This window comes from Suncus etruscus, chromosome 6, assembly GCF_024139225.1.
Source record: "Suncus etruscus isolate mSunEtr1 chromosome 6, mSunEtr1.pri.cur, whole genome shotgun sequence".
Lineage (NCBI taxonomy): Eukaryota > Metazoa > Chordata > Mammalia > Eulipotyphla > Soricidae > Suncus > Suncus etruscus.
Genome location: NC_064853.1, coordinates 53,364,869 through 53,389,469, shown reverse-complemented (window position 1 = coordinate 53,389,469; position 24,601 = coordinate 53,364,869). Strand labels below are relative to the sequence as shown.

Sequence of the window (24,601 nt, the reverse complement as noted above, 5' to 3'; positions counted from 1 at the left end):
GTTGGCTTTTGGGTTACACCTGGCAGCATTCAGGGGTTACTCCTGGCTCTGTGCTTAGAAATTGATCCTGACAGGTTCAGGGGACCATCTGGGATCCTAGGAATCGAACAACCCACTACCAACATGGGTTGGCCACGTGCAAGGCAAAGTCATATCACTATGCTATATTCTGGCTCCAAGTTTTCCCAATTTAAAAAATTTTTTTTTTTTTTTGGTTTTTGGGCCACACCTGGCAGTGCTCAGGGGTTACTCCTGGCTGTCTGCTCAGAAATAGCTCCTGGCAGGCACGGGGGACCATATGGGACACCGGGATTTGAACCAACCACCTTTGGTCTTGGATTGGCTGCTTGCAAGGCAAACGCCGCTGTGCTATCTCTCCGGGCCCCCAATTTTTAAAATTTAATTATTTTTTTTAGCAGAACTCATTTACCTTATTTTTAAGTTGTAGAAAGTAACTCTTTCAAGAACGTACCTTTGCATTGTCTTTATCTCATTTCCATTCTTTTTTTTTTATATATATTTTGGTTTTGGGGCCACACCTGGTAATACTCAGGAGTTACTTCTAGTTCTAATTAGTGCTCACTCCTGCAATGCTCAGAGGTCCATATGGGATGTTGAGGATTGAACTCACACATCAGCTGCATTCATGATAAGCACCAGACCTGCTGCTGTCCTATTGCTTCAGCCTGTCATTTCCACTCATTTTTACCTAAATGTCACTCTGTAAGTACAGGTTTTGTAGCTTTCTCCTCTACACAAAGATCACACTGAGACTTATATCAACCTTTGATTTCAGAAACCCTGAACCTGAGGAGGACTTTGAGAAAAGCAATTCCCGAAAGCGCCCCAGAGATGCTCTCCAGAAAGAGGATGAAGAGATAGAGAGGGACTACCCAGAAAATTGGAAACCCTCTGGCAGCCGGTCATATAGTCCTGATCACAGACAGAAAAAACATCGAAAACTCTTAGAGCATGAGCAAACTCCCAAGGTGTCTCACAGTCATGAAAAGAGAGATGAGAGAAAGAGGATTCACAGAGCTTCGCCAGTTTACTCTTCTGATCACGAATCTTCTGATTATGGCCATGTTCAGTCCCCTCCATCATCTGGCAGCCCTCAGCAGATGTCTGTGGATCATTACAGATCCCCAGAGCAGGACTCTGAGCCCTTTATTCCACACCAGAAGACTGGAAAAGGCCACAGTAATGCCTTCCAGGATAGGCTGGGAGTCAGTCAGGATCGACACCTGGCAGAGCCCCAGGGAAAAGGGACCCTGAGTCAGAACAAGGAGCACAAAGCTTCCCATAAGGACAAACGGCTGATAGATGCCAAGGGAAATGAAAAGTCATCTTCGAGCAGAGAGAAGTCACTAAAGGCCTCCAAAGAGGAACACCGGAGATTGCTCTCCGAAGAAAGCACCAAGGAGAAACCACCCTCTAGTGGTGTTAAAAAGGAGAAGGACAAAGAGGGCGGCACCAAGAAGCTTTTACCCCCTTTGGAGGTCACTCCAGACAACCACATTAAAAAGCCAAAGCACAAGGACTCAGAGAAAGCCAAATCAGACAAAAACAAGCAAAGTCTCGACAGCTCAGAAGTGGGGAAGGGGGCTAGAAACCCATTGCCTAAGGTCAAAGAAAAGGTTTCTAACAACCTAAAGACTCAAGAACGGAAAGTAAAAGCAAAATCCGGGGGCTCCTTCCCTAAAGTCGAGGATACAGATATGGATGATGAATTTGAGCAGCCCACAATGTCTTTTGAGTCATACCTCAGCTATGACCAGCCCCGTAAGAAAAAGAAAAAGATTGCAAAAGCTTCGGCCTCAGCTGTTGGAGAAAGGGGACTAAAAAAAAATGATGCAAAAAGCACTAGTAAAAACTTGGACTCCGTTCAGAAATTACTTAAGGTGAATGAAAACAAGTCTGAGAAGCTTCAGCCAGCTGTAGGCAATTCAGCCAAACTGAAAAAGGTAACCCCTTCAGTCCCTTGTTGCCTCCTGCTCTGAGTGTCTGGCCTTTACACAGCTCCAGGACCCACCCTGTTGACATTTTGATTGCCTTGTTTTGACTGGTCTGTTGAATTCCAGTTTGAAGTAATTTCTAGGCTTTTCCAGCTGCCAGGGGAGGTAGTGCCCACAGTCCCTTTTCTGGGTTGCTCCGTAGTGCTGGGCCCATCATATATGTCTCCTGACTTAGGTGGTGTCATATTTGGTCTCTGCCCCTCCTCCAGTTTGAATCTACCTATGAAGTTACCTGCTAGTCAACACTGCTGGGAGCAACTGTAGAAAGAGCAGTGCTTCTAGAAAGGGGCTCTTCAGTCACTGGTCTCTTCTCTGCAGGTCCCCACCGATGTAGTGCCAGTGTTGCCAGAAATCCCATTACCTGTGATACAAACCAATTACCGTCCACTTCCTTCCCTTGATTTGATATCTTCCCTTCAACCAAAGCGCAAAGGTAATTTTCTGCATCTTTTTTTTTTTTTAATGCGGTTAAAGAAAAACTAGTGCTCTGACTCAGGAAAAGAATTTTTAAAATGTACTCATGGGGACCAGAGACATGTACTATGAGTAGGTGCTTGCCTTGCAACTGACCTGGGTTTGATATGTGGTACCACATATCAATATACTTTTGAGTTTGTCCTGAAGTGACCCCTGTGTGCAGAGCCAGGAGTAAGCCCTGAGAATAGCTGGATATGGCCCCAAACCAAAAATTGTGTTTATGGTAGCATGGAGATCTTTCAAAGGACTGGAGCACATGCTTTGAATGTGGAGTCACAGGTTTGAGCCACAACACTGCATGTTCCCTTCCCAGTACTGCTGTCTGTAGCTCAGTGGCCCTCTGAACTTTTTTTTTTTTTTTTTTGGACCACACCCGGCTGTGCTCAGGGGTTACTCCTGGCTGTCTGCTCAGAAATAGCTCCTGGCAGGCACGGGGGACCATATGGGACACCAGGATTTGAACCAAACACCTTTGGTCCTGGATTGGCTTTGACGCTGCTGTGCTATCTCTCTGGGCCCTGCCCCCTGAACATTTTGTGTGGCTCTAGTGGCTTCAGCAGCACCACGTTTCTGCATTAGTGCAACAAATCTGAATTCAGGCTTTCATACCTCAATTTCAGTACTCAGGGACTGAGTATTTTTTTTTGTTTGTTTGTTTGTTTGTTTGTTTTGGTTTTGGGGCCACACCCGGTAACGCTCAGGGGTTACTCCTGGCTATGTGCTCAGAAGTTGCTCCTGGCTTGGGGGACCATATGGGACACCGGGGGATCGAGCCGAGGTCCGTCCAAGGCTAGCGCAGGCAAGGCAGGCACCTTACCTTTAGCGCCATCGCCCGGCCCTTGAGTATTGTTTTTATTTTTATTTTTTTTTTTTGTTTGTTTGTTTTTGGGTTACACCCTGCAGCGCTCAGGGGTTACTACTGGCTCTATGCTCAGAAATTGCTCTTGGCAGGCTCAGGGGACCATATGGGATGCTGAGATTCAAACCACCAACCTCTGTATGAAAGGCAAATGCCTTACCTCCATGCTATCTCTCCGGCCTCAGGGACTAAGTATTGTTGGGGGTGTTCCAGTCCCCCTGAATATTCACAAGAGGCTCCCTTAGGATCCCCTCCTACATTACCCCCCAAGTTATTAATGATTTCTCATCAGATTTTGATATACTTTCAGAGTACAAACTCTAGAATTTGATGGTTTAGGTTTGAATCCAAACTCTTATGTCTACAAATTATATGAACTTAGGTAATAAATTAATTCCCTTAACTTCACTTTTATACTGTGTAAATGGGAGACATAATGTCATCTGTCTTATAGATTATTTTTCTTCAGCTTTTTTTTTTTTTTTTTTTTTTTGAGATGGGTACTCCTAGCAGTGCTCAGAGATTACTTTTGGGTCTGTACTCAGGGATAACTCTCAGTGGTGCTTGAGGGATCATATGTGGTGTTAGTGATTGAACCAAGGTTGACTACATGCAAGGCAAGCACCTTAACCCCTGTACTATCTCTCTAGCTCCTAATAGATATAGTAAATGAATTAAAAGTAATAATTGTGGGGCCCAAGAGTTAGTAGAGTGGATGTGTTTGCTTGTAGTTCTTTACCCCCATCAGAAGAAAACCCTGAGCACCACTATTGGGTGTGGCTCAAAAACAAACAAAAGTTAGGGCCAGATAATCTTTTTGATAAGTGGCCACCATGGTTTGGCCCCTGGGAACATATATAGCTCCCTGAGCAATGCCAGAATTGATTCCTGAGCAAAGAATCAGTAATAAGCACTGAATACTACGGGCTGTGGCCCCAAATAATATATATATGCACATATACATACATATATACAGGCACACACATATTTATATGTGTGTAATAAATATATTGAATGTAGGATCTTTTTTTTTTTTTTTTTTTTTTTTTTTTTTTGGTTTTTGGGTCATACCTGGTAGTGCTCAGGGGTTACTCCTGGCTCTACGCTCAGAAATCGCTCCTGGCATGCTCAGGGGACCATCTGGGATGCCGGGATTTGAACCACTGTCCTTCTGCATGCAAGGCAAACATACCTCCATGCTATTTTTTCTGCCCCCATGAGGATCATTTTTATAGTTATAGTGTTTATTATCTTACAAGTCATTCTCTCTCTCTCTCTCTCTCTCTCTCTCTCTCTCTCTCTCTCTCTCTCTCTCTCTCTCTTTTTTTGTTTGTGGCCTATACCCGGTGGCTCTCAGGGGTTACTCCTAGCTCTCTACTCAGAAATCAGTCCTGGCAGGCACAGGGGACCATATGGGATGCTGGAATTCGTACCACCGTTGTCCTGGGTTGGCCGCTTGCAAGGCAAATGCCCTTCCGCTATGTTATCTTTCTGGCCCCAAGTCATTATATATATATATATATATTGGTTTGGGGGTCACACTTAGCAGTGCTCAGGGGTTACTCCTGGCTCCATGCTCAGAAATTGCTCCTGGCAGGCACAGGGGACCATATGGGATGCTGGGATTTGAAACAATGACCTTCTGCATGAAAGGCAAATGCCTTACCTCCATGCTATCTCTCAGGTCCCCAAGTCATTATATCTTAATAAAAGTGGCTGAATGTAAAACAAAGATGATAATTAAAAGTATCAGAAAATGGGGGGGGGAGTATCAGAAAATATTTGCTACTCAAACTATACATTTTCCTAAAATAAACAGTAAAAATATGTGTGAAATACCTAGCAAAACACAAGAACGTTAGGAGAAATAGTGTGGGATTTAGTTGAACAAACAAAAGTAATAATGCTAGTAATGTTTTTAGCTCTGGTTTTTCCTATATGCTGAATATTCAATAAATCTAGCTACTCCTGTAATCAGCAGCCCTTTTTCCCCCTATGTTCTACATGAGGGTTTTGTTTTGTTTTGTGATTACATCTGGAAGTGCTTAGGAGGTTGCTCCTGCTTCTACTCTCAGAAATTACTCCTGGCAAGCTTGGGAACCATATGGACGACAGGGATCAAATTTGGGTCAGCTGTGTTCAAGGCAAATGCCCTACCTGCTGTACTATTATTCTAACCCCACATAAGTCTTTTTGTTTTGTTTTGTTTTTGTTTTTGTTTTTTTGGATCACACCCAGCAGCGTTCAGGGGTTACTCCTCGCTCCTGGCAGGCTCGGGGGACCATATGGGATGATGGGATTTGAACCACCGTCCTTCTGCATGCAAGGCAAACGCCTTACCTCCATGCTATCTCTCTGCCCCAGAGTCTTTTATTTTTTGTTATTTTTTGGTTGTTTCTGTGTTTTGGGAGGACCACTTCCAGCAGTGGTTAGGGCTTACACCTGACTCTGTTCTCATCAGGTATGGCAAACACCCTACCTGTTGTACTATCACACCAGCTCCAAGTCTTTTTATTTTGTTCTGGGGTCACACCTAGCAGTGCTCAGGTGTTACTCCTGGTTCTGCACTCAGAAGTCGATCCTGGCAGCTTGGGGGGGTCATATGGGATGCTGGAGATCAAACCTGAGTCCATTCGAAGTCATCCGCATGCAAGGCAAACACCCTACTGCTAGCCTATCACTCCAGCCCCTGTTTTGTTTTGTTTTGAGCCACATCCAGCTATGCTCAGGGTCAGCACCAACTTGGTGCTCAGGGGTGCATTCCAGTTTATTGAGCAAGCCATCAGACAAAAACAAATCTAGTGTAGGGGCCAGAGAGATAGGACAACAATTGCATGCATTTGACCCAGGTTTGGTCTCTAGTATCCCATATGGTCCACTGAGCACTACCAGAAGTGATTTCTGAGTGCATAGCCAAGAGAAAAGCCTGAGCATTACTGGGTATGGCCCCCAAACAAAACAAAACAAAAATATAGTAAAGAGCAAAATAATTGGGGGCAAGAGAGATAGTATAGCTGGTAAGATGTTTGTTTGCGGGGCCGGGCGGTGGCGCTAAAGGTAAGGTGCGCCTGCCTTGCCTGCGCTAGCCTTGGTCGGACCGCGGTTCGATCCCCCGGCGTCCCATATGGTCCCCCAAGCCAGGAGCAACTTCTGAGCGCATAGCCAGGAGTAACCCTGAGCGTTACCGGGTGTGGCCCAAAAACCAAAAAAAAAAAAAAAAAAAAAAAAAAAAAGATGTTTGTTTGCATGTGGCAGATTCAGGCTCAATCCCTGATACTGCATATGGTCCTCTGCGCTGTCAGGAGTGATCCCTGAGTGCAAAGCTAGGAGTAACCCTGACTATTGCTGGGTATGTGTCCGCTCTCCCCAAATATAGATATATACAATGTATATATATGTTTGTATATACATGTATATATATTTGTATATACAATCATATATGTAATCATATGTATATATAAAACACAAAAGAAACAATGCCCCTTAACAAGATATCAACAGATGAAACTTGATTCATTGCATGGTGGCATCTTTGTAGTTCTCTAAGTATATGGAAATCTTTTGTGCTAAGGAAAACACTGATGCTATGTTACTAGTTGGTAAAAAAGAGGACTAGAGAGATAGCTCAGAGGAGCACATGCTTTGCATAGGGGAGGCCTAAATTTGACACCCAGCTCTTCCTGGTCCTCTGAACACAGCTGGAGTGATCCCAGAGTAACATACCAGGAGAAGTCCCTGAGCAGCACCAGTATGGCCCCAATCCAAAATAATAAAATCCTACTTGTGGGGCCAAAGTGCTAATACAGCATATAGGGCTCTTGCCTATCATGTGGCAAACATGGGTTTGATTCCTGGCACCCTATGTGGTCTTCCAAGCAATTCCTCCAAGTAATTCTTCCAAGTAATTCCTGAGTAACCCCTTGAGCATTGGTGTGAACCAAAACCAAACAAGCAAAAATACCCTATTTCTTAATTTTTTTTTTTTTCATAAGACTGGAAGGGTATACAAGAAACTGACAGCTTTAGTGTTCTTTCCAGTTGGCCTTTTGTAATGTATGTTCCTTTTTTTTTTTGCCCTACCGCTGTGCTCTCTCCAGCCCCATAACATATGTTCCTGTTCTTTTCCTGTAGTACTTTCTTCACCACATGAAGAGGAAGAAGCTGGATTTACTGGGCGTAGAATGAACTCTAAGATGCAGGTGTATTCTGGTTCTAAGTGTGCCTATCTACCCAAAATGATGACCTTGCACCAGCAGTGCATCCGGGTACTTAAAAACAATATTGACTGTAAGTCACGTGATTCTCTCTTATGCTCAAGCACATTGTAGAGCTAGAGCCCGGATGCTTACTCAACACTTTCACCTTTGGTTCCCTGCAGCAATCTTTGAGGTAGGCGGAGTCCCGTATTCTGTTCTTGAACCTGTGTTGGAGAGGTGTACACCTAATCAGCTGAATCGCATAGAGGAATATAATCATGTGAGTATCCTGTTTGAGTGAAAAAGGAGCGGTGTTCTGGGTTTCATCTCCAGAAATAGCTTTGTCCCTGTGAATCTGCCTCATCTCAAGTGTAGGGCAATAGTCCTATTGTTCTGAACATGTTTGGCTTTGCTTTTATCATTATTTTGCTGTCCTGGGATAGAACCTAGGGCCTCTGCCTGGATCTTTTTTTGTTTAGTTAGTTTAGTTTTGTTTTTTTGGGGACATTCTCCAGATCACTGTGTACTCAGATCACTCCTGGCTTGGCCATGTGAAAGGCAAGTACCCGGGCCCGGAGAGATAGCACAGCGGCGTTTACCTTGTAAGCAGCCGATCCAAGGACCAAAGGTGGTTGGTTCGAATCCCGGTGTCCCATATGGTCCCCCGTGCTTGCCAGGAGCTATTTCTGAGCAGACAGCCAGGAGTAACCCCTGAGCACTGCTGGGTGTGGCCCAAAAACCAAAAAAAAAAAAAAAAAAAAAGAAAGGCAAGTACCCATACCCTCCCTATCTGTTATTCCATCTCTCCAATCTCCTCCCTGCCTTATTAATTTAATTTATTTAAATTTTTTTTTTTTAATTTGGGGAGTGTCACACCCAGCAGCACTCAGGTTACTCCTGGCTCTGCACTCAGAAATTACTTCTGGCAGGCTTGGGGAACCATATGGGATGCCGGAGATTGAATCCGGGTCGGTCACATGTAAGGCAAACACCCTATCTACTGTACCCCTATCTTTTCTTTTTGGTTTTGGGGCCATACCTGTCATCAGTCAGGAGTTATTCCTGGCTCTGCATTTCCTGGCAGGCTCAGGAAACCATATGGGATCAAACCCAGCTCTGTCCTGGGTCAGCAGCTTGGATTCAAATGCTCTACAGCTGTGCTATTTCTCGCCCCTACTCCTGCCTTTTTTTTTTTTGGAGGGGGGGTCACACCCAACAGCACTGAGGGGTTACTCTTGGCTCTACACTCAAAAATCACCCCCAGCAGGCTCAAAGGGGACCATATGGGATGCCGGGATTTGAACCACCGTCTTTCTGCATGCAAGGCTATCTCTCTGGCCCCACCCCTGTCTTTTTTAAGTGTTTCTTTGATAGTAGTCAATAAGTACCTAGCATTATTTATTTACTACTGCTAGCTCTGGGCTTGCAGATTTGCCAGTGGTACTCAGAGGACCATAAAGTATGAGTGTTTAGGATTGAACTGGGGTCAGTCACATGCAAAACCCTATCTCCCTTGTCTCTCTATAATCTCCCTTACCTGTCCCTTATCTCTTTAAACACACATATGGTCCTTTAAACAAGCATATTTTAATTAATTAATTAATTTATTTATTTATTTATTTTTGGTTTTTGGGCCACACCCAGCAGTGCTCAGGGGTTACTCCTGGCTGTCTGCTCAGAAATAGCTCCTGGCAGGCACAGGGGACCATATGGGACACCGGGATTGGAACCAACCACCTTTGGTCCTGGATCGGCTGCTTGCAAGGCAAACGCCGCTGTGCTATCTCTCCGGGCCCAAACAAGCATATTTTTAGTACCTGCTTCTGGGCATTTTAGTTTTGTTTCATTTTTGGACTACATCCTGCAGCGCTCAGGGGTTACTTCTGGCTCTGTGCTCAGGAATCACTCGTGGCAGGCTCATGGGACCATATGGGACATCAGGGATTTAACTCAGGTTGGCTGCGTACAAAGCAAACACCTTATTCTGTCTCTCCCCGTCACACACCTTTTCTTTTTAATATTTTGGTTTTAGGTTTTGTCTGCCAGTGTTCAGGATCACTCCCATCGCAGCCCTTTTGCTGGGGATCAAACCCAGGTGTCCTGCATGTGAACATTTATTCTGTGTTATTTCTCTCAGGACCTGCTTCTGCTATCTTAAGAGGGGAGGCTCACACCTGGCATTGCTCATGGATTACTCCCTCCTCTGAATTTAGGAATTATTCCTGGCAGTGCTTGTGAGATTATAAGGGATGTTAGGGATTGGACCTGGGTCAGCCATGTGCAAGGCAAATTCCCTGCCTATTGTACTATTGCTCTGGCCATGCTTCTGTCATCTTCATTGGACCCCTTGAGATGGTATCGAGGTGGAATTCAAAGGGAGCAAAAACATCTGCCTTTCCCTTGAAATTGCCTAGCCATAGAGGTAAAGGGCAAGATCTGGCAGCCCAGTGCTGCAATATAGATTGGGGACAGAGCTTTGTGGGTACACTTAGGTGTCTGGTGAACACCTGACAATTTGTGTCTGGATATAAATCGGGATCTAGAGAGAGTAGAGGTATTAGGCACTTACTTGTCTTGCATGCATCTGACCCTGGTGTGATCCCTGGTAATGCATATGGTCCCCCAAGAACTACCAAGAGTAAGTTCACAGCACTGCTGATTATGGCCCCAAAACAAAAACAAAAAGCCTGGGGCCGGAGCAGTGGCTCAAGCAATAAGGCATCTGCCTTGCCTACACTAGCCTAGAACAAACTGCGGTTCGATTCCCCCGGTGTCCCATATGGTCCCTCAAGCCAGGAGTGATTTCTGAGCACATAGCCAGGAGTAACTCCTGAGCATCACCGGGTGTGACTCAAAAAAGCCAAAAAGCCAAACGAGATTGTCTGGATCTCCTAAAGACATCTAGCTTTATTCAGAAATTCATTTGGTGATGTTGGAATATACCGTATTTTCCAGCACATTATTTATTTATTTTGGTTTTTGGGTTACACCCGGCAGTGCTCAGGGAGTTACTCCTGGCTCTATGCTCAGAAATCGCTCCTGGCAGGCTCAAGGAACCATATGGGATGCCAGGATTCGAACCACTGTCCTTCTGCATACAAGGCAAATGCCCTACATCTCAAGGAACCATATGGGATGCCAGGATTCGAACCACTGTCCTTCTGCATACAAGGCAAATGCCCTACATCTATGCTATCTCTTTAGCCCCAAGATGACTTTGTTTTTGTTTGTTTGAGGTCACACCTGGCAGCACTCGGGTTATTCCTGGGTCTGGCTCAGAAGTTGCTCCTGGCAGGCACAGGGGACTATATGGGATGCTGGGATTCGAACCACCATTTTTTTATTTTATTGTATTTTGATTTTTGGGTCACACCCAGCAGCTCAGGGGTTACTCCTGGCTCTATGCTCAGAAATCACTCCTGGCAGGCTCGGGAGACCATATGGGATGCCGGGATTCGAACCACCGTCCTTCTGCATGCAAGGCAAATGCTTTACCTCCATGCTATCTCTCGGCCCCTCGAACCACCATTTTTGTTTTTGTTTCTTTTTTTTTTTGGTTTTTGGGCCACACCCTGTGACGCTCAGGGGTTATTCCTGGCTATGCGCTCAGAAGTTGCTCCTGGCTTCTTGGGGGACCATATGGGACGCCGGGGGATCGAACCGCGGTCTGTCCTAGGCTAGCGCAGGCAAGGCAGGCACCTTACCTCCAGCGCCACCACCCGGCCCCCTTGTTTTTGTTTCTTTGTTTTTTGTTTTTTGTGGTTTTTTTGGGGTGGGTCACACCTGGTAGTGCTCAGGGGTTATTCCTGGCTCCAGGCTCAGAAATTGCTCCTGGCAGGCACGAGGGACCATATGGGACGCTGGAATTCGAACCAATTATCTCCTGCATGAAAGGCAAATGCCTCACCTCCGTGCTATCTCTCCGATCCCTTGTTGTTGTTTTTTTTGGGCCACACCCAGTAACGCTCAGGGGTTACTCCTGGCTATGTGCTCAGAAGTTGCTCCTGGCTTGGGGGACCATATGGGACACCGGGGGATTGAACCGCGGTCCGTCCAAGGCTAGCGCAGGCAAGGCAGGCACCTTACCTTTAGCGCCACTGCCCGGCCCCTGTTGTTGTTTTTTTAAGGTCACACCTGTATAAGATGACTTTTTTCTTTTTTTTTCTTTTTATATATTTTTTTTTGTTTTTGGGTCACACCCAGCAGCACTCAGGGTTATTCCTGGCTCTACTCTCAGAAATCGCTCCTGGCAGGCTGGGGGGACCACATGGGATGCCAGGATTCGAACTACTGTCCTTCTGCATGTAAGGCAAATTCCCCTCCTCCATGCTATCTCTTTGGCCCTTAAGATGAGTTTTTAACTCATGAAAAACTTCTTAAAAGTCGGGGTTGTCTTATACACCGGTATGTGGCATGCTGAAACTTATTGCTCCAGCTTCAGGGACAAGTGACTCCCCCCCCCCCCCCTTTTTTTTTTACCAATGCAGCCCATCTAGCTGCCAGGTGTCATCACTCAATTCTCTGCTTGTCCTGATTCATCTTTCAGGGCACACACAGGAGGTGAGTTACCGAGGGTTGCAACTTATCTAGCCGCCAGGTGTCATCGCTGGTGTGCAGCTTTCCAGTGCTCAGTCCTCTGTTCAGCTTTTATGGGCAAGGGAGGCACTCTCTCTCCCTTTAGCTGTCCTATTAATCACTGCACCCCAGCCAGCTGCTTTTGGAGGAGCCTCCTCTCCCTGCTCTCAATGTAGATCACAATTAAAAAAAATCACAAGGGCCGGGCGGTGGCGCTGGAGGTAAGGTGCCTGCCTTGCCTGCGCTAGCCTAGGACGGACTGCGGTTCGATCCCCCGGTGTCCCATATGGTCCCCCAAGAAGCCAGGAGCAACTTCTGAGCGCATAGCCAGGAGTAACCCCTGAGCGGCACAGGGTGTGGCCCATAAACCAAAAAAAAAAAAAAATCACAGTTGGGGCCAGAGAGATAGCATGGAGGTAGTGCATTTGCCTTGCATGCAGAAGAATGGTGGTTCGAATCCCAGCATCCTATATGGTCCCCTGAGTCTGCCAGGAGCGATTTCTGAGCATAGAGCCAGGAATAACCCCTGAGCACTGCTGAGTGTGACCCAAAAACCAAAAAAAAAAAAAAATCACAGTCACTCACTACAAATGACAAATTTAAAATGATTGTTGGCACTCTAAAGTCTAGTTTTATTAATCATATACTGTAAAACTTTGAGGGTTCTTCTCTTTTTCTCTTACATTTTTTAATTTCCATTTGGTGTGTGTTAAAAGAGGCAGTTTTGGGCCCGGAGAGATAGCACAGTGGCGTTTGCCTTGCAAGCAGCCGATCCAGGACCAAAGGTGGTTGGTTCGAATCCCGGTGTCCCATATGGTCCCCCGTGCCTGCCAGGAGCTATTTCTGAGCAGACAGCTAGGTGTAACTCCTGAGCATCGCTGGGTGTGCCCCCCCCCAAAAAAAGAGGCAGTTTTATGGCGAATATAGCCCAACCCCTATATTTTAACAGGAAAGGTAGGGGGTTATCTCATACACTGTCTTATACACTGGAAAATATGGTAGTTTTGTACTAACTATCTAATTCCAAGGAATATGTAACATCACCTTGGTGGCAGTTCTTTATAGTTTTGGGGAAATACCTGGATTTGACTTCATACCTATACTATTCTCTAATTTCCTAACAGATAAGATTAACTTTGGGGCTAGAGAGATAGTTCAAAGGATGGAGTACAAGCTTCAGCCTGCAGAAGGCCTGAATTTGATCTCTAGTACCTGGTGAACACTGCTGGAAGCAGTCCCCAAGCACTGACCTGAAACTAGTGTTAGCTCAGTGAACGCTACCAAAAAAAAGAAAAGAAAAAGATTGATGTTAGATTGATTTTTGTGGGTTTTGTCTTATCACCTTGTCTCACAACTGTAAAAACATATAGTGCTTTGCTACTTTTTGTTTGTTTTGTTTTTGGGTCACACCCAGCAGCACTCAGAGGTTGCTCCTGGCTTTACACTCAGAAATCACTCCTGGGGGCCGGGCGGTGGCACTGGAGGTAAGGTGCCTGCCTTGCCTGCGCTAGCCTAGGACGGACCTCGGTTCGATCCCCCGGCGTCCCATATGGTCCCCCAAGAAGCCAGGAGCAACTTCTGAGCGCATAGCCAGGAGTAACCCCTGAGCGTCACAGGGTGTGGCCCAAAAACCAAAAAAAAAAAAAAAAAAAAAAGAAATCACTCCTGGCAGGCTCGGGGACCATATAGGATGCCAGATTCAAACCACCGTCCTTCTGCATGCAAGGCAAACACCCTACCTCCATGCTATCTCTCCGGCCCCGCTTTGCTACATTTTTAATGAATTTTCTTTTTGGTACTGAGTATTAAAGACCTTGGCATGTGTGAAGCCTATGTTCTGTTACTGTGGTATACTACAGTTGTAACTTCTTTTTTGTATAATTCTTTTTTCTTAGAATAGGTTTTATATATTTATTTATTTATTTTTTGGTTTTTGGGTCACACCTGGCAGTGCTCAGGGGTTACTCCTGGCTCTATGCTCAGAAATCGCTCCTGGCAGGCACAGGGGACCATATGGGACGCCGGGATTTGAACCATGGACCTTCTGCATGAAAGGCAAACGCCTTACCTCCATGCTATCTCTTCGGCCCCTATATTTATTAATTTATTTGGTTTTTGGGTCAAACCACCTTCACTTACGGGTCAGCTGTGTGCAGGGCAAACGCCATACTGCTGTGCTATGTCTCCAGCTTCAGATTAGTTATTTTCTACTTCTACCACTATGAGGGCCAAAAAAATTTACGTGGGCTGGAGAAATAGTACAGGGCCTTACTTGATTCAGCATTGGTTCCATCCTTAGCCAAATATGTCCCCTGCGCACTTTTTATTTTTAAATTTTAAACTTTATTTATTGCTTGCTTGCTTGTTTTTTAGCTTTTTTTTTTTTTTTTTTTTTTTGCCACACGTGGCAGTGCTCGGTGGTTACTCCTGGCTCTGCACTCAGAAATAGCCCTCCCAGGCAGATATCTGGCTTCCAGTTTCCCCTTTGATTCTGGAGGCCAGCTCTTGCCAGGTATGGGGTTTGGGGAGGCCCCATGCCGTAGGCCTTCTCCCTAGCCTGGGGAGTGCTGGGAGGCTTGGCAGGAGCCCTCCTTGTCTTTTTCCCCTGACTCCAGGCCTTCCCTGGGTGCCAGCTCAGATGGCCAGAAGTGGGTTCAAGTGGATTCTTAGTGGTCCTCAGGCTTCCCCCCTCCCTCCGTACTCCAGTGGGGAGGTGCATGGGGGGGAGGGCGGGCAGACATCTGGCTTCCGGTTTCCTCTTTGATTCTGGAGACCAGCTCTTGCCAGGTATGGGGTTAGGGGAGGCCCCATGCTGGAGGCCTCACCCTAGCCTGAGGAGTGCTGGGAGGCTTGGCAGGCCCCCAGCTGTCTCCCTCTTTCTCCCCTGGACTCCAGGCCTTCCCAGGGCACCGGTCCAGGTGGACTCTATAGGGGTCATCAGGCTTTCCCCATACCTCTCCCTACACTAATGGGAATGCGCATGCGCTTTGGGAGGAGGGCGGGCCGTTCTAGCACTGGTTTATGTTGGGACAGTCACTGGAAATTTTTTCTCCTTGGTCTCCATTTCAAAAACCATGCAGGGGCTAGTGCTCCCATACGTACAATATATATTGATAGTATTATATGCAAATAGTTTATATATGCATAATATCCATCTTATATTGTGACCTTGATACTGCCCTACAAAACTCATTTCTAATCTTTTAGTGCCTCAGTCCCAACCATTATTTCTCCACATTTACACATGTAGGTGCAGCTCATGACATGAAACTCACCACATAGAGTGATGAGTGCAGTTAGAGAAATAACTACACTGAAAACTATCATAACAATGTGAATGAATGAGGGAAGTAGAAAGCCTGTATCGAGTACAGGTGTGTGTGGGTGGGGAGGAGGGAGATCTGGGAAATTGGTGGTGGGAATGTTGCACTGGTGAAGGGGGGTGTTCTTTACATGACTGTAATCATACAATCATATTTGTAATCATGGTGTTTTAAATAAAGTTAATTAAAAAAAAGAAATAGCCCTCCATTAAGTGGGGCCTAAACCCATGTCTCCAAACTTTTTAAGAAACTAGTTATTTGCTAGGTGATTAATGATAGATAAGAACTGTGGGGGGGCCGGAGAGATAGCATGGAGGTAAGGTGCTTGCTTTGCATGCAGAAGGACAGTGGTTCGAATCCCGGCATCCCATTTGGTTCCCTGAGCCTGCCTGGAGTGATTTCTGAGCATAGAGCCAGGAGTGACCCATGAGTGTTGCTGGTGTGACCCAAAAAAGAAGAAAAGAAAAGAACTGTGATTGTATAATAATGATATCCTGGTTCAGAGATAGTACAAGAGATAAGATGTTTGTTTGCCTTGCGTGCTGAGACCCCTGTTTGAGTCCCTGGTTGGTTTCCCCACCTACTGCCAGTAATGACCCCCTGAGTGCTGAGCATCACCACGTAGGCACCTCCCAAAAACCAAAATATAAATAAATATGATGTTCTGGTTCTGATCTAGGTATTAATTGAAGAAACTGATCCGTTATGGAAAGTGCACTGTCATCGAGACTTTAAGGAAGAAAGGCCAGAAGAATATGAGTCATGGCGAGAGATGTACCTGCGACTTCAGGAGGCCCGGGAGCAACGGCTACAAGTACTGACAAAGAACATCCGATCTGCACATGCCAATAAGCCAAAAGGTGGGGATTGGGTGGGCAGGTGAAAGCTTGAAGGATGGGGCCTGGGAATAGCCCTGTGCTGTGATCAACTGGGGAGCTTTGGTAGGCTTGACTTGTTCAACCTCTTGTTCCTAAATCTCCCTTGAGTTTGCAAGAAGCCAGATTAGGAGGGATCTGTTTTCTTCTGTGGCTTCCACTTAGGACTTTACTGTGGGGTTATAAAGGATTGTTTTGGTGCATGTGTTGCCAGCCCATGCACCTGTTTTCCACACTCGTGTGCTGCTTGCAACTCCCTTCTTGATGATTCTTGCTTTCATACTTCAGTACTGGGTGTTTCCTGGGGCTCTAGCTCTCTCACTCAATTACTCACGTTCTCTTTCTCGATTGTTATCACTCTCCCCCCTTAAAAATTCTAAATTCGGGCCCGGAGAGATAGCACAGCGGCGTTTGCCTAGCAAGCAGCCGATCCAGGACCAAAGGTGATTGGTTCGAATCCCGGTGTCCCATATGGTCCCCCGTGCCTGCCAGGAGCTATTTCTGAGCAGACAGCCAGGAGTAACCCCTGAGCACTGCCGGGTATGACCCAAAAAACAAAAAAAAAAAAAAAAAAAAAATTCTAAATTCACGGGCCTGGAGAGATAGCACAGCGGCGTTTGCCTTGCAAGCAGCCGATCCAGGACCAAAGGTGGTTGGTTCGAATCCCGGTGTCCCATATGGTCCCCCGTGCCTGCCAGGAGCTATTTCTGAGCAGACAGCCAGGAATAACCCCTGAGCATCGCTGGGTGTGGCCCAAAAACCAAAAAAAAAAAAAAAATTCTAAATTCACTTTTTGTTTGTTTGCTTTTGAGTCACACACAGCGGTTACTCTTGTTTACTCATAAGTTACTCAGAAATTGCTCCTGGCAGGCTAAGGGGATCATATGGGATGCTCAGATTTGAACCACTGTTGCTCCTGGTTCTGTTATATGCAAGGCAAACACTCTACCATTGTGCTATCTCTCTGGCCCCTTTACTTTTTTTTGGGGGGGGGGGTCACACCCGGCAACACTCAGGGGTTACTTCTGGCTCTATGCTCAGAAATCACTCCTGGCAGGCTCCGGGGGGGGGGGGGGGGGGGTCCTATGGGTGCCGGGATTCGAACCAATGACCTTCTGCATGAAAGGCAAACGCCCTACCTCCAGGCTAACTCTCCGGCCCCTCCCCTTTACTTTAATTCTTTTTTTGTTTGTTTGTTCTGTTTTGTTTTGTTTTTTTTTTTGGCCACACTCGTTTGATGCTCAGGGTTACTCCTGGCTAAGCGCTCAGAAATTGCTCCTGGCTTGGGGGGGACCATATGGGACGCCGGGGGATCGAATCTCGGTCCTTCCTTGGCTAGTGCTTGCAAGGCAGACACCTTACCTCTAGTGCCACCACGTCGGCCCCCCCTTTACTTTAAAAGGAAAAAAATTTTATTTCCTTATGTCAACTATGTGATACATGTTTTTGTTGTTATTGTTGTTGTTGTTTTGACTTTTGGGCCACACCTGGTGGTGCTCAGGGATTACTCCTCACTCTGTGCTCAGAAATCACTTCTGGCAGGCTTGGGGGGCCATATGAGATGCCAGGGATTGAACGCATGTCAGACACATGCAAGGCAAATGCCCTATCCACTGTACTATCACACAAAGTTACATATTCTCTTTTTTTTTGGGGGGGGGCCACACCCGACTGCGCTCAGGGGTTACTCCTGGCTCTGCATTCAGAAATCACTCCTGACAGGCTCAGGGGATTTTATGGGATGCTGGGAATCGAACCCAGGCCTATCCTGGGTCAGTAGCATGCAAGGCGAACACCTTACCACTGTGCTATCACTCCGGCCCCAATTTACGTGTTCTTTAAATAAAGTAAATTTAGAAAAATAGCTTATTTATCATTAGGTTATTAAAGTTACAAGGAGGCAGGTGTAATCCTCATATTTTTTCACAGGCCGACAAGCAAAGATGGCCTTTGTTAACTCTGTGGCTAAGCCACCTCGTGATGTTCGAAGGAGACAGGAGAAGTTCGGAACAGGAGGAGCAGCTGTGCCTGACAAAGTCAAGTAAGATTCCTGCTCCTGTGATTTCATTTGGGGAGAAATTCCTAGGGTCTTGTCATCAATCCTGTCTGTCAGATCAGAGGCAGGAAGTATTTTTGCAGAAAAGGGATGAGAGCAAGGGAGAAGTATAATGTGTTTCTGGAGACAAAACTTTTTTTGGGGTGAATGGTGCTTGGGCCACATCTAGTGGTGCTCATGAGGTTACTCCTAGCTTTGTGTTCAGGAGACAGTGTGGTGGCAGGGATTGAACTAAGGTCGACATAGAGCTTTTATTTATTTATTTTTGTGTTTTGGGACCACACCTGGCAGTGCTTAGGAGTTACTCCAGTCAGGAATCACTCCTGGTGGATTCAGGGGACCCTAGGGGAAGCCAGGGATTAGGTTCACCACTTGCAAGGCAAGCACCTTACCCACTGTACTATTGCTTTGGCACTAAATAGGGCTTTTAAACCTAACACTTATCTGTCACTTGGCACCACTGGAGAGCAGTTTTTGTTTTGTTTGCTTTTGTTTTGTTTCTGGGCCATTTCCAGTGGTGTTCAGGGCTTACTCCTGGCTCTGTACTCAGGGATCACTCTTTTTTTGTGTGTGTGTGTGTGTGTTTTTGGGCCACACCCGGTAACGCTCAGGGGTTACTCCTGGCTATGCGCTCAGAAGTTGCTCCTGGCTTGGGGGACCATATCAGACACTGGGGGATCAAACCGCGGAACCGCGGTCCGTGCAAGGCTAGCGCAGGCAAGGCAGGCACCTTACCTCTAGCGCCACCGCCTGGCCCCCAGGGATCACTCTTGCTGGGGCTCAGAAAACCATATGCAGGTGTAGGGCAAGTACCCTACTTGCTATAAGTACTATTGCTCTTGTCCCTAGAGAGATTTTTTATCTTTTTTGTTTGTTTTGGTTTTTTGTTTTTGGGTTACACCCTGTGGTGCTCAGGGGTTACTCCTGGCTTCGCACTCAGAAATCACTCCTGGCAGGCTCTGGGAACCATATGGGATGCCAGGATTCGAACCACCATCTGTCCTATATCAGCTGCATGCAAGGCAAACACCATACCACTGTGCTAGATCCGGCCCCACTCCTTTTCTTTTGCTGTTTTGTTTTGGGGTCACACCCGGTGGTGGTGGTGGCGCTCATGGATTACTTCTGGTTCTGCGCTCAGAAATCGCTACTGGTAGGCTCAGGGGACCTTGTGGGATGCCAGGAATGGAACTGGGGTCTGTCCGGGGTTGGTGCGGGCAAGGCAAATGCCCTATTGCTGTGCTATCGCTCCGGCCCCCTTCCAGAGAGATTTTAACCAGTTTTTTGCTCTTAACTGCCCTCAGTTTTGGCTTCCTTGATTGTAATATATAATAGTCTTGCCTCTCAGGAGACTCAAGAGTCAGTGAAGGGCTGGAGCAGTGGCACAAGTGGTAAGGAGTCTGCCTTACCTGTGCTAGCATAGGATGGACCGCGGTTTTATCCCCGGAGTCCCATTTGATCCCCCAAGCCAGGAGCAATTTCTGAACGTATAGCCAGGAGTAACCCCTGAGTATCACCGAGTGTGGCCCGAAAACAAAAGAGTCTATGGAGAACTAGAACTAGGGAGATAACTTGGTTGGTTGGATCATAAGAGTTCAGAATCAATTCACTTGACTCTCTGTATATCACCAGAAGGAATGCTTAAGCTCTACAGGGTGTGGTCCAAGAAAACAAATGAGGAGGTCACTCCTGGCTGTCTGCTCAGAAATAGCTCCTGGCAGGCATGGGGGACCATATGGGACACCGGGATTCGAACCAACCACCTTAGGTCCTGGATCGACTGCTTGCAAGGCAAACACCGCTGTGCTATCTCTCGGGCCCGGCAGATATTTTCTTATGCTTCACCTTTCTGCATTTAAACAGTACTCATAATCTATGATTATTGTGTTCTTTCAGTTTCATTAGCATTTGTTTTTTGTTTGCTCGGGCACCATATGGGATGCCATATGTGTGTGAAACGCCCTACCACTATGCTATCTCTGGCTCATTAGCTTTTTGTTTGTTTTTTTGATCACACCCGACAGCACTCAAGGGTTACTCCTGGCTTTAGGCTCTGAAATCATTTCTGGCAGGCTCAGGGGACCATAGAGATGCCAGGATTCGAACCACCATCCTTCTGCATGCAAGGCAAATGCCCTATCTCCATGCTATCTCTCTGTCTCCCTCATTAGCTTTTTTTTTTTTTTTTTTGGTTTTTGGGCCACACCCGGCGATGCTCAGGGGTTACTCCTGGCTATCTGCTCAGAAATAGCTCCTGGCAGGCACGGGGGACCATATGGGACACCGGGATTCGAACCAACCACCTTTGGTCCTGGATCGGCTGCTTGCAAGGCAAACACCGCTGTGCTATCTCTCCAGACCCCCTCATTAGCATTTTTTAAATTAAATTTATACCTGTATGGTGAAAGACTTGTAGAGATTATCATTTATTCTGTTGGGTTAAAGCAGTTGTCTCTGAGTTATGACCAGAATTTAGGATGATAAGTTCACTAGTGGAAGAAGCAAAACTGTATCTACCAGGCCAATACAAGGCTACTGTTGCTGAAGACACACTTCTCTGCTCAAGACTAAACAGCCTGGTTCTGTTTCAGGATTAAGCCTGCCCCATACCCTACAGGAAGCAGCTATGCACCCTCCAGCAGTGGCAGTAGCAACAGTTTTAATGCTAGCCCTGAGGAGACAGCCTTTGATGGCCCGAGCACCAGCAGTGCCCACTTGGCTCCCATGGTCAGCAGCACTGTTTCCTATGATCCCAGAAAACCGACTGTGAAGAGTAAGTAACTGAGGGTTGTAGCCCAAGTGTTTCATTTCATCATTTTGTGATGAGACTGATGTCTCTGTGTAGCTGATATAAATTCCTGTGCCTGTTTCCTCTTACTGTAGTGACTACACATAATGCACTAGCACCTGTGTCATAACTACTGCAGTGACTGTTCAATTTGGCATGTTTTTTGTTTGTTTTGTTTTGGGGTCTTAACTGGCAGTGCTCGGGAGTAACTACTGAGCTATCTCTCCAGCCTTTTTAAGTTTTTATTTTAAATTGCTTTATTTGTGAGGGGGTTAGACCCAGCCATGCTCCGGGGTTATTTCTGGCTCTGCACTCAGAAGTAACTTCTGGAGTTCAGCTTTTATTTTTTGGGCCACACTGGGCATTGCTCAGGGTTACTCCTGGTAGGCTCGGGGATTATATGGGATGCTGGGGATTATTGAACCAGTTGGCCACATGCAAGGCAAATGCCCTATCCGCTGTGCTATTGCTCTGGCTCCCAGCTCTCTGTGTGTGTGTGTGTGTGTGTGTGTGTGTGTGTTGCCTAGCAACACTCGGGCTACTCCTGGCTCTATGCTCAGAAATCACCCCCACATGGGATACCGGGATTTGAACCACCATCCCTCTGCAATCAAGGCAACCACCATACTGCTGTGTGTGTGTGTGTGTGTGTGTGTGTGTGTGTGTGTGTGTGTGTTGCCTAGCAACACTCGGGCTACTCCTGGCTCTATGCTCAGAAATCACCCCCACATGGGATACCGGGATTTGAACCACCATCCCTCTGCAATCAAGGCAACCACCATACTGCTGTGTGTGTGTGTGTGTGTGTGTGTGTGTGTGTGTGTGTGTGTGTGTGTGTGTTGCCTAGCAACACTCGGGCTACTCCTGGCTCTATGCTCAGAAATCACCCCCACATGGGATGCCGGGATTTGAACTACCATCCCTCTGCATGCAAGGCAACCACCATACTGCTGTGCCATCACTCTGGCCCCTTTAAACCTAAATGTAAACCCATTTCTTCAGGCAGTTACAGGATATACATAATTGTTAATAACTAAACGATACTTGATCTTATTGAGGTTTTATTTTTGGTTTTGGGGCTACATTGGTGGTGCTCAGGGGTTATTTCTGGCTTTGTGCTCAGAAATTACTCCTGGAAGGCTTGGGGGACCATATGGAATGCCAGGTATTGAACCCAGGTCCATCCTGGGTCAGCTGCATACAAGGCAAACACCTTGCCAGTGTGCTATCGCTCCAGCCCTATTTAATTAATTTTTGTTTTGTTTGGGGGGGCATACCCAGCAGTGCTCCTGGCTCTGCTCTCAGAAATCGCTCCTGACTGGCACGGGGGACCATATGGGATACCAGGATTCGAACCACTATCCGTCCTGGATTGGCCGCGTGCAAGGCAAACACCCTACTGTGGTGCTATCTCTCCAGCCCCTATCCCCAGTATCCTAAGAATAAACTTAATTTAAGAAATCCATTATTCAGACCTCGACCCAGACTCGATCCCCTGCATCCTATATCCCCAGCACCCTAGGCTCACCTTGAATGATTCCTGAGTGTAGAGCCAGGAGTAACCCCTGATCACCACTAGGTGTGGCCCCGAAAGCAAAAACAGAAAAAAGAATACCATTATTCTCTCTTACTTCAGGGCCCATTGGAGGATAGAGTTCTGACTTTAGCCTTAGTTGAGCTCAGGCTAATGGTGGCTCAGGCCTAGCATTTCTTGATGGTTAATTGTTAATCTTAGGTCTAAATTGAGCACTTACCTTAGATCTGGGCATCTGGGGCAGGGAGGCTTCTTGCTAGTTTGGACATGAGTAAGACAGGTTTTGGTTATGATGGTACAGCTGTAGAATCTGGCGAGGACTGAATTCTAGTTTTGTCACTTAATGAACATACAACAGGGACAAGCTGGCCATTCTCCTCAGTCTCAGTGAGGTTGTGGAATTGGAGAGTGATTACTGTAGACAGGCAGCTTCTCTCTGGTAACCAGGGTCTAAGTTCCACTGCTTTGAGTGGAATTAGCAGATAGTTGTTGCTCGTGTCTGTGTGTTTGTCCAAGAGAAGTAAGATTTGGCTTTGATTGCCAACCACTGAGCCTGTGTGTCTAATCTGCCACAAATTTGAGACAACTGACTCTTTTCTCTTTCACAGAAATTGCACCCATGATGGCCAAGACGATTAAAGCTTTCAAGAATAGATTCTCCCGGCGATAAACTGAGGACTGGCCTTGGAGATGAAATCTGGGGGCAGGGGAGGAATACAAAGATAGTGCAGCTTGACATATGGAATTTCCAAAGGAGACCACAATCTTTGACTCTGTGGAACTTCTTGGTCTCCAAAGCCTGCATGGTTTGCGGGTCTTCACCATGAACACAAGCACCGAAGCCACTGCCTCCTGCTGGAAGAAATGCTTCAGAATTCTGGAGAGATGTGAAGCCTCGGTCTCACTGAGGATTTTAAGGTCAATTATACTTTTGTTGTTAGTTTCTTTGTAAACTATAAGATATAGTTTTAATTAATAAATATTGCCCCCCAGAATTGTATTTATATTACCCCCAGGTTTTTGGTTTTTGCTTTCTTTCGGTTTGGTTTTGGGTGGGCTTGGTTGGTTTCGTTTTCCTTGATTTCTACCACACACTTGGCCTTTCTTTTTAGGGTGGTGGTGGTTGGTTTTTTATTTTTTAAATATCTAAAATTAGACAAGCCTAGTAAAAGCCATGTTCCACTTAAACTCTCCTGAGTAGACTCTGGTCCAAAGAGAGGTGTGGGTGTCCCAGGCTGTGTGGTGCCTGCTGCACTTGGGGCAAGGAGTGGGGCCTCTAGGTCAGAGGGAGTCTAAGGTGGAGACAAGGTGTTTCCAGGCTAGACCCACAGCTCTGACCCCTATTCAGTGTTGTTTTAAGTTTCTTCTATGCAGGTGCATCTCTTTCTGACTCATTTATAGTATTTAAGGGAGATTATTTGTGAAGGTCTAGGGTTTTAGTTTCTGGTCGAAGACCAGTTTACCAGTCTACAGACATGAACAGGTTGAATACCACCATTGTTTTTAGAGTCTTTCCTCCAACCTTTCAGCCAGTTCCCACTTCTGTTTTTTTGGGGTTTTTTTGTTTGTTTGTTTGTTTTTTCTCTCTCTCTTTTGTTTTTTAGAAGCTCTCTGGAAGAACTTTGGGAGATTCATTTGCACAGAACCCCAACATTTTACAATTAGCAGTTTCTGATTTAGGTCTTAAGGGTGTTCTGTTTGTAACTTTGTTTTTCCTTCATACTGTCAGGGCAGGAAAACAAGCAGATGGCAGGGCTTCTTGTAGTGCCAGAACCCAACTTTAGAGTTTAAAATGCCAGCACTTTAATCGCATTCCCTGTGATTACTACTAGAAGAGAATGGTTTTAAAGTCACAATGCTATGTTGGAAATTGGCTTTCTTTTGCCTTTTCTTTTCAAAGATC

The 24,601-nt window shown here is 46.2% G+C and overlaps 1 protein-coding gene across 1 annotated transcript in view; it reads left to right on the top strand.

The window, feature by feature from the left end:
* ELOA (elongin A) overlaps positions 1–23,429 on the top strand; it is a 33,908-nt gene extending 10,479 nt beyond the window's left edge. Inside the window, 8 exon segments of the mRNA XM_049774764.1 lie at positions 797–1,964; positions 2,334–2,448; positions 7,483–7,638; positions 7,730–7,827; positions 16,125–16,305; positions 18,250–18,361; positions 20,968–21,149; positions 23,307–23,429. Coding sequence (XP_049630721.1) covers positions 797–1,964; positions 2,334–2,448; positions 7,483–7,638; positions 7,730–7,827; positions 16,125–16,305; positions 18,250–18,361; positions 20,968–21,149; positions 23,307–23,368 — 2,074 coding nt within the window. The 3' untranslated portion in view covers positions 23,369–23,429.
* Positions 23,430–24,601: the final 1,172 nt, after the last annotated feature.